This window comes from Equus asinus, chromosome 13 (genome assembly GCF_041296235.1).
Source record: "Equus asinus isolate D_3611 breed Donkey chromosome 13, EquAss-T2T_v2, whole genome shotgun sequence".
NCBI classification, from domain to species: Eukaryota; Metazoa; Chordata; class Mammalia; order Perissodactyla; family Equidae; genus Equus; species Equus asinus.
The window spans coordinates 40,935,001-40,944,271 of NC_091802.1; the positions used below are offsets into that span (position 1 = coordinate 40,935,001).

Consider the following 9,271-nt stretch of genomic DNA (forward strand, 5'->3'; position numbering starts at 1 on the left):
CCCCGGTACGTGTTGATCTCGCTCTCCAGCCGGGCCCGCACGTCCAGCAGCACCTGGTACTCCTGGTTCTGACGCTCAAGGTCGCTCCTGATCTCGGCCAGCTGGGACTCCACGTTGGTGATCAGGCCCTGCACCTGGGACAGCTGGGAGCTGTAGCGCGCCTCTGTCTCCGTCAGCGTGTTCTCCAGAGAGTCTCTCTGTGGGGGAGACAAAGAACATCTCAGAGCTGCTCCCTCCACGGGCTTCTCCACAGGGTTCCCAAGAAGTCACAAGCTTCGAGAGTTAGGGACAGTGTGGCCCAAGGGGCATCCCACTGACTCCTATTCCCTGACTTCACATTTCTCACCAGGACGGCCGAACAGTACCCACCAGGTTGTGCTGGGCCTGCAGCTCGATCTCCAGGGCGTTCACCGTGCGTCTCAGCTCGATGATCTCTGCCTGGTAGGACAGCAGCTGCTCCGAGCTGGACACCACCTGCCTGTTCAGCTCCTCGGTCTGAAACACCGGAGGGGACAAGACAGGCTCAGACCCTGCCTGAAAGGCTCTGAGGGGCCTCAGGTCCTGAGTGGCCACGTGCTGGGATGCCCACCTGCTTGATGAACCATTCCTCCACGTCCCTGCGGTTGGTCTCCACCAGGGCCTCATATTGACTCCTGGTCTCATTGAGCACGCGGTTCAGGTCCACGGTGGGGGCCGCGTCCACCTCCACGTTGAGGCGGTCTCCAAGCTGGCTACGCAGGGAGTTGACTTCCTGTTGGAGGAAGAGGTAGGCATGAACCCACAGAAAGAAGTCTATAAATAAACTCTCTTTGAGGGAGTCCAGTGAGGTGGGAAGAGGATTGCACTGGAGTTTACGAATCATGAGCTGAAGTCCAGGTGATGTAACCTGTCACTTCTTGTGATTCAGGCCTCCTGAGTCACTCATTTGTATAATGAGGCTGCTTGATTAAATGGTTGTTAATGTTTCTTCTCACTCCAAGATTTTATCATTTCTTTCTTATTTTCTCCTTTCTCAGTGACAAACCTGGCATGATAACTGGCTTATAATTGTTGCTATTTAAACACAGAGGAACCAGGTTGAAGTCCTCCCATTTATTTCATGTCTTCTGCCATCATACACTATCTGTTAGAGGTTGTTTCCTCTTCATCAAAACATGTAATGTTTGAAGCATGCATCTGATTTCATTACATTCAACCAGGGGCTCTGCATCAACCATTATTTGAGTTCCTTAATTTCTCCCATTTTTCCCACCCATCCATCCATCCATCGATCCATCCATCCATTTATCCAGCTTGGATTCTACTATCTAGGCGACACATAATCTAAGGAAGTTTCCTTCCGGTCTTAGTCATTAATTTGGCATCTATTCAGAAGATAACAGATCTTATCAAACTGTAGAAAGTATTTTAAAGATCTTTGTGTGGACTTTGGCCCCAAGTGGAAATATGTCAGCCTGACCATACTCTTTTTGGTAAAAAAGAGAGGCTTGTAACTCAGTCCCCAAAAGTCCCCCAAGTATGTTTTGAGCAACCAGCAGCATGTGGTGCTTGCCCTATGGTACTTTGCAAAGACCTAGCTTATACTGCTCAGGGGAGCTACGGAACTCTCAATAGTGGGAGCTTGGAAGCTGGGAATCCCTTACCTGCTCATGGTTCTGCTTGAGGGAGATGAGCTCCTCCTTCAGGGACTCCACCTGGGCCTCCAGGTCAGACCTGCACAGGGTCAGCTCGTCCAGGATCCTGCGCAGGCCGTTGATGTCCGACTCCACCAGCTGCCGCAGGCCCAGCTCCGTCTGATACCTTCACACACACAGCAAAGGTCAAGGGAGGTCAAAGAGGAAGATTTCTTCCTGGGCTTTACTTAGCTGACCTAGTCAAATTCATTATATTTTGAAATATTTTCTTTTTTTTTTAAAGTTTTTTGAAAGGAAAAAAGTACCACTGTGCTGAGTAAAAAGACCTATTTCCTCCCTGAGACAGACCCACAGAGAAGGTATTGGTGGGGGGCCAATGCACAGTTCTACTCTCATATTAACTGTTGGTTCTAAGAATCTCATTCACGGGTTGCTGTCAGCTAAGCCCCGCCATCTTGCCTGCTTAAGTGAGCCGGTAAACTTCTTAAGCCAGCTATAGATTGTCTTGCCTTCCTTTCCAACCACGCTGAGAAGCAATCAGTTGCTGTTAAGGAAGCGCTAAATCAGAAGTCAGTTAGATTCGGCCTTGCCTGTGGATAAGCCCCTTTGTCTCCCTAAGCGTTGATTTCCTCCTCTGTAAAATGAGAACCAAACTAACACTTCATCCAGTTGGCCTGAAGATGAGGAAAGGCCGTAGGTATAATTACATCGTAAACTGTAAAGTCCTACGAAAATGCAAAGGACTCTTATGATTGTAATGGTCACACCTAGAAAAATTGACTGATTCTCTGAAATGGATTGTGCCTCGTATTTTTGTGGTTTAATAACTTTTTTCTCATGGGCTGATATTGACTAACCTATACCAAGAAACCAATGTGAAATTCACTTTTAAACTTGGTCCAGACATTAAGTTGAAAAAGAGAAAGAATGGGTGGTTTCTTGCACTCCTTCCTAAACTTAAAATATAGATTCTTGGCATTCAGTGAGGCGACTTTAACTGACATTTAACCTAATCAAGTCAGTGCAGGAATCGTCCCGTTATCAACCCAGACAGCTTCTGCCTGCACGCTCCCGGGACAGAGACCACCATCTGCGCTTCAGCCTGTCCATTACCAGGCTGCTCTGATCATTAGAAAAATCTTACTTGGTTCTGAAGTCATCTGCGGCCAGCTTGGCGTTGTCAACCTGCACCACCAGCCTGGCGTTCTCAGACTTGCTGACCAGGATCTGGAGACAGCATTAATTGTGAGATGAATTGGACGAAGAAGGAATGCGCTGTGCCTTAAAGTGAAAAGCTCTTTTCTTTCAGCCCCATTCCTTCCAAATAGCTTTGAATCTTCTCAGATTTTCAGTTCTTGGGTAAAGGGAAGACTACTTAACAGAACTGATCATTTCAAAGCTAAAACAGTCAAGGGGAAATGTGCCCTTTGTCACAGACTCTTCCTGGTCTGCCTCTGGCTTCCTGCAGGAATTAAGCATACCGGGTACCAAGCCTCACATAGGGTGACCAGGACCCATTTGCTTGGAACTGGAGGGTTCCTGGGATGCTAAACCCAGAAAAACCCCAGGCAGACCAGGACAAGTTGGTTATCCTACCCTCATACCCTCCTTTTCCAGCCCTGCTGACCTCTCTCCACTCTCCCCTCATACTGCCTTGGACAAGGCTTTTGCACGAAGCTTCCGCCTCTACCTGGAGTGCCCTGGGATGTCCTTACCACCTTCAAGACCCCTCACCTAACCCCCATCCCCGTCCTCCCCAGCTCCTGCAGGGGGTCGCTTCCTCCACGCCCTCCCACAGGACTTTGCTCTCAACCAGTTACACTTCCCGTCACCTTCCCTCTGGGCATTGGTTTCCACTCTCCACTTTTCTCCCCTAGCCCGCGAGCTCTGAAGGCAAGAGACTGTCTTATCCAGTACTTTATCCCTCGCTCCAGCACTGTGCCTAGTCATCACTAAACGTGAGTAAATGAATGCATGATCTTCAACTCGCATAGCCCCTTACCAGCCTTCACTTTACCAGAACTACTGAAGAGGGGACAGTCCATGCCCTCTGAGAATCAAGGGCTTGTGCAGTTGGACATCAACTCCTGCTCATCCTTCAATCCCTGCTCAGATATTGCCTCTCCTGGGAATCCGTCCCCAACCTCCACCGAGTCCCACCTCTGTGCTGACTCTTTCCTTATCCTCACTTCTACTCCTGCACTTCGGGTCCTGAGTTCTCACTTGTATATGTGTCGGCTCTGGTGGATGGCATGCTGTCTATATATCAGAGAGGCTTCTGGAGTCAATGGCTCTTTGCTTTGCTACAGACACAGTCTCTTTCTGCAGCTTTGAAAGGCTTTACATATTTGAGGATTCTCTCAGGAAATTCCTGGCTCCAAGAAATAATTCAGTGCATACTTTTTTAAAAAGCTATAGGCTCTGAAAATAAGACCAGGATATCCCACTAGAACTAGGGTCGGATAATCTGGTTTTAGGGAAGAAGCAATGTAAGATTGCTGTAACTGATTTGGTCTAACGCCTTACCCTCTCCCCAGCCTGCATCCTTCCCTTGTGGGGCCTCCCGAAGAGATTTTCTAAGACAATTTGATGTGTTGTATCTAAACCAACGAAGTCTATGTCTTTATCCTTCTCAACGTTAGCTTCGAACACTCTTAGATCCGTTCAGAAGTGAGTATGCTGAATTTGGATAGATAGTTTACTAAATTGGCAGTGTGGTGCCACCCCCTCACCTTCTGCTGGAGCTCCTCGATGGTGCGGAAGTAGGACTGGTAGTTGGAGCACAGTTCGGGCTCCTGCTGCTGGCACCGCTCCCGGATGCGGCTCTCCAGCTCCGCGTTCTCCCGCTCCAGCTGGCGCACCTTCTCCAGGTAGCTGGCCAGGCGGTCGTTCAGGAACTGCATGGTCTCCTTCTCGTTGCCATTGAAGGAGCCCTCACAGAACCAGCTACAGCTGCCCACATTGGCGGGGATGTTGCAGGCCCCGGGCAGGGTGCAGCCGTGACAGCTGGGGGGCACGCAGGGCCGGGAGGAGCAGGTGGAGCGGCAGCTCAGGCTGGGCAGGAAGCAGCTGTAAGACATGGTGCTGGAGACAGTGGAGCTCTGAAGGTCAGTTCCAAAGCCTGATTCTTCTTCTCTGGTGTAGCCCTGGTCCTCTCCAGGGCTTTATATTCTGTCAGTGTTGGGTGTGCCAAACATGTCCAGCATTACCTCTTTTTACCTTCCTGACCAATTTTTCCATTTGCCATTTAGCCACCTCACACGAGTCCTTTACCTCATAAAATATGTTACTTTGGCTTCTTGCTAAGTCAGGACTCCTCGCCAATCATGCTGGTTGGTTAAGTAAGAGCTTCATGGTTTGTCTTCAAAGTGATCAGCCCATTCCCTTGCTGCTTATTCACAGGGTGTTGAGTTAGAGTGACAGCCGTACCCTGTCCCCCAGAGTTGGGGGCTCTTCTGTGCCTCTTCCCCTTAAACGAGGAAAGGTCCGTGCCTCATCCATCATCCAGCTCCTCACCCAACTCAGTAAGGACTTTGAGAAAAGCCGTCTAAGCAAGGCCACCTGGAAACCAGACTGTTGGGTGGGGAATCCTGGAAGCTGAGATCAGAGAGGACTTAGGAGGCCACCCCGTTCAACATCCCTTTGCCATTCTACCCTGCCCAGATGGAGGCAATTCTATTCTCTTCCTAGGGGGCTGGGGGAAACCCCCACACTCCATTTCTGCTATTATTCCACGTTCACAGAATGTTGAGAAAACTCACATCTTGAGAGCACCTACTCTGCATGAAGACTTACTATGTGCTTACACACAGTGTGACTGTTACTAGAATGGCTCCTGTTCACTGAGCACCCACTGTACTAAGCACCTCATGTGCATTATCTCCTTCAGTACTCACAAAACCCTGCAGGGATTGTAGATGAGGACAGCAAGCCTCTGAGAGGTTGCCCAAGGTCACAGAGCTCCTACACAGTGGAGCCGGAGTTCAAACCCGATCTCTCTGATTCCAACAGCCACACTCTCTTATCTTCTCACCACTGAGATTCAATAATGCACAAATCATTATGAGTTCAATGGGACTCAACGACTACTAGACAATATCCCCTCCTAAATTAGCGTCGGCCAAGAAATAAAAGCCTGTTTTCTATCCAAGAACCAAAGGTCATTTCTATTCTAATGGAAGGAAATCTACTAAGTGAGAAAGTACAATACCTACTAGAAACTTTAAAAACGGAAACTGAGTTATCTGATGCAAAAACACTTCAGCCCAGCTTTCCAAAGGATACGATTCTAAAAAGCCACTAAATTATTGTGTGGTTAATGGCATCTCGTGACCATCAATACATTTTGACAAACAGATGTTCTGCCCTCACGGTGATTCAGGTGGAGATTTGAACTATGAGGATTTTATATTTAATCTATCAGTGCTCAAAATATGAAAGATACTCCTTAAAGTAGTTCCTTTTGGAAGCCATATACTCATTCCTCCCATATAGTCATTACTCAGATTACGCCGTCTTCAAACTTGCCCTCGCAGCCTAGGACACTTTCTTTTGGTTATCCTCATTGATGGTAAATCTTCATCTTCTGAGGGTATGTTTAGTTTTGCAACCAACCAGATATCATTTGGAACCAAGCCTAGTGAGTGGAATAAACAACCAACCTGAGTAGTATCTTTAATGGGTCAGAAACACATTGAGACTATAAAATAATAATGTAGGATTCTAAAAGTTGTTCCCGAGAGCAAGCTTCATATACGCTTTCATAAAGGACGGCAGCTTTGGAGTAACATGTGGTCTCCTAGAGCGTGTGCTTTGAAGGCGCTGACATCTCATCCGTGTTCACAATCCACAGCTCTCTGCCCCTCCTGTCTGAATCTCTACCTTTAGAGAAATGTGGAATGAGTGTGCTTGTTTAAAATCAATACCAAACCAATTGAAGCCCTATTGGATGAGATCAAATAATATAAAGTATATAGCTAGATTCATTAGCTTTTCTCTGTCTTCCTCCCTTTCTCTCTACTCAAAGCTTCAAATGAGAAAAATCTAGACGATGGCAGTTTTTAAAGAATAACAAAGGAATATACTGTTGTAGACTGGTAAATATGTCCATGAGGGTCCCTATAACCATTACTGTAGCTTCTACCTCAGTCTGAACGTAGTAGTCCAGAGGTAAGTATCCTTTTATCTTCGAAAGTGGAGGGTATTCCCATACCTTGAGTAGAAGTAACTATGCTTGCCGCATAGCTACGTGGTCTTTAGATAATGATGGTTGCGACCACTTGGGTCTATTGAGAAGAGAGCCAAGTTTCAATTAGCTTCCCAGGAATTCTGGAAGACAACCGCTTTTATTTATTCCACTTACTGTATGCTGTGAATTCTTTCCTTTGCATAAGCGATGACATTGTCTCTAGTCAATGACCATTCAATAAACATGATGAGCAAATCAAATCCTAACAAACAGAAAGGTTTTACACCTGCCCAGGTAATTGTGGTAGACGCCTTGGTAAGGCTTCTGGTCTTACCATGTGAGCAAATTGCTGTTGAGGTTTAAGGACACTATTTATGATGGAAGCCAAGGCTGTTTCTGGGGGAAGATCACACCCAAACTCACCATGGTGGTTAACCATGGAGTGGAGTCAGGGCAGATCTGCTGAGGCCATCCTCCCTGTGGCAGGACTTTAAAGGCATTAGGAGGCCTCCTTCCTCCTTCCCAAACCATCTTCCCTGTTGGCCAGGTACTGGCATTTGAAATTCTCATCATGAGTAACATACAATGTATTCTTTGGGAAATGCAAAGTAACATATCAGGCCACTTATTGATTAATTATATGTTCATGTGTACTAATGGCAAGGAGAGGCCAGGAGTAGTGTCATCGGGCACACTCAGACCAGGAGCACTGACTTATGCCTAAGAGAGATGAAGACTTACCCACTGGAGAATCAGAAAATCAGAAACACTGTTCAATATCAACACCAGCCCGGCAAGTTTTGGGCCAGCCCCAGTTAGAGCTGCTTATAAGAACAGGACACAGGGTTTCCACAGGCCATTCCGTAAAGTCAGCCGTTATGAATTTATCAATCACCCAGCCTCACTACACTGAGGGGAGAAAGTGTGATGGTAATCCAGGAACTAAGCTAACAGGTTTGGCTCTGAGGAGATGCCCAAACAGGATTCCAAGGAGGACAAGTGGGACAAGACCTGGAGAATGAGCTAGCTCAGTAGTAAGATGGGCTGAGCAAAGAGAGGTACAGGCACCTCGAAATGGGATTCATGGCCCATTCCACAAAATCTCTCAGAGCCACCATTGTTTCTCTTACAATCGGCCCAAGACTCTCAAAGGGAATGCAGTTTGAGGGTCTCAAGGGACCAAGCCAAGTCAGAAAAATGCAAATCTCCTCAGTATATTTTTCACTCTACCCAGTCGAGAATAGAGGAGTTGAGAAGAACATGAAACAATCCAGGACAATGTAACTTAATGGTCCTAGTCTTCTGGGAAAGCTGGATTCAGGGACCACTCAGAGGAGTGAAAATCTGTTTATGTGACTGCTCTGCAGGTCAAAAGGGAAGAGCAGATGTTAAAACGTTTTTAGTAGTACACAGAGGATAAAGCAAAGTGAGCTTCATGTTTACTGTGAATGTGTAGTGTTGAACTTTCGCATTAAATTCACTATTAACTTGGTGATTTGAGACAGATGTGAAAGCCACCGAAATATGGCTTCTTCCCCCAGCATTTCACAGACCCCGGTCTCTTGATAGTAACCAGCAACCTGCCCATTGCTATAACCAGTGATGTGTCTGAATCCTCATCTTCCTTGCCCTGGATGCTGTTGACCATCCCCTCATTGAGCTCTGACTTCTTTTGATTTGTCTGTCACTTCAGCTGCTTTCCCACTTCCTTCTCCAACTGCTTATAATCAGATATCTCTATCCTCAGAGACCCAGCTAAACCAAGGCAGAACCTCATGTCAGGGACTTTGGAGAAGCCCAGGCCTGCTCTGTCACATCTGTCAGTGGTTCCCAAGGTTCTTCCACCTTCTCTAACATCTTTCCTTGACACTCTTAAGAACTCCTACACCTTTAACTATTATCATCTTTGTGTAAGTATCTCTCCAACATCTCTCCCAAATCTAGTCATTCTTTTCCAGCTCTCTCCACTGGAGACCCACTATTGTTTCATTTTCTCAGGCTCGAAAACTTCACTCATGTTGACCTATAGTAGGTATTCAATCAATGCTAGTTTCCGTCCTTCTCTCTCCATGGTTCCTCCACTTCCAATCAGCTTCCGCATCCCAGGCTGTGCCTCTGGAATCTGCTCTTCCCTTGCCCCGCCCACTCCCCCTTCCCCCTGCTCCCCCCACCCCTCCTCCCCCCAATCCCCCCACCTCCACTCATCTCAGCCCTTGTTGTCTCTCATCAGCCTCCTAATTGATGGTCCTCCTTTCCTACCCAACCCCACCAACCTGTAGGACTCATCACAACCCAGCCTTCACATAGCTGCCTGATACATCATATGCCACCCTTCCTCACAAGCAAATCTCACAGCACTGCCAGCTATGGGCCTCCCTAACTCCTTTCCAGTTTCCTATTCCACTACCGCGTTTATCCTCTGCTCCAGGCTAGGAATTGGCCTGTCAGG

The 9,271-nt window shown here is 47.3% G+C and overlaps 1 protein-coding gene across 1 annotated transcript in view; it reads right to left on the reverse strand.

Annotated features, from left to right (window-relative positions):
• The window catches only part of LOC106826305 (keratin, type I cuticular Ha3-I-like), a 5,924-nt gene extending 964 nt beyond the window's left edge, over positions 1-4,960 (reverse strand). The window contains exons 1-6 of the mRNA XM_070483243.1: positions 4,367-4,960; positions 2,779-2,861; positions 1,644-1,800; positions 590-751; positions 370-495; positions 1-197 (exon numbers count right to left, since the gene is read on the reverse strand). The exon at positions 1-197 is cut by the window's left edge and continues 24 nt beyond it. Of these exons, the coding sequence (XP_070339344.1) occupies positions 1-197; positions 370-495; positions 590-751; positions 1,644-1,800; positions 2,779-2,861; positions 4,367-4,714 (1,073 nt within the window). The 5' untranslated portion in view covers positions 4,715-4,960. The remainder of the gene's footprint in view (positions 198-369; positions 496-589; positions 752-1,643; positions 1,801-2,778; positions 2,862-4,366) is intronic.
• Positions 4,961-9,271: the final 4,311 nt, after the last annotated feature.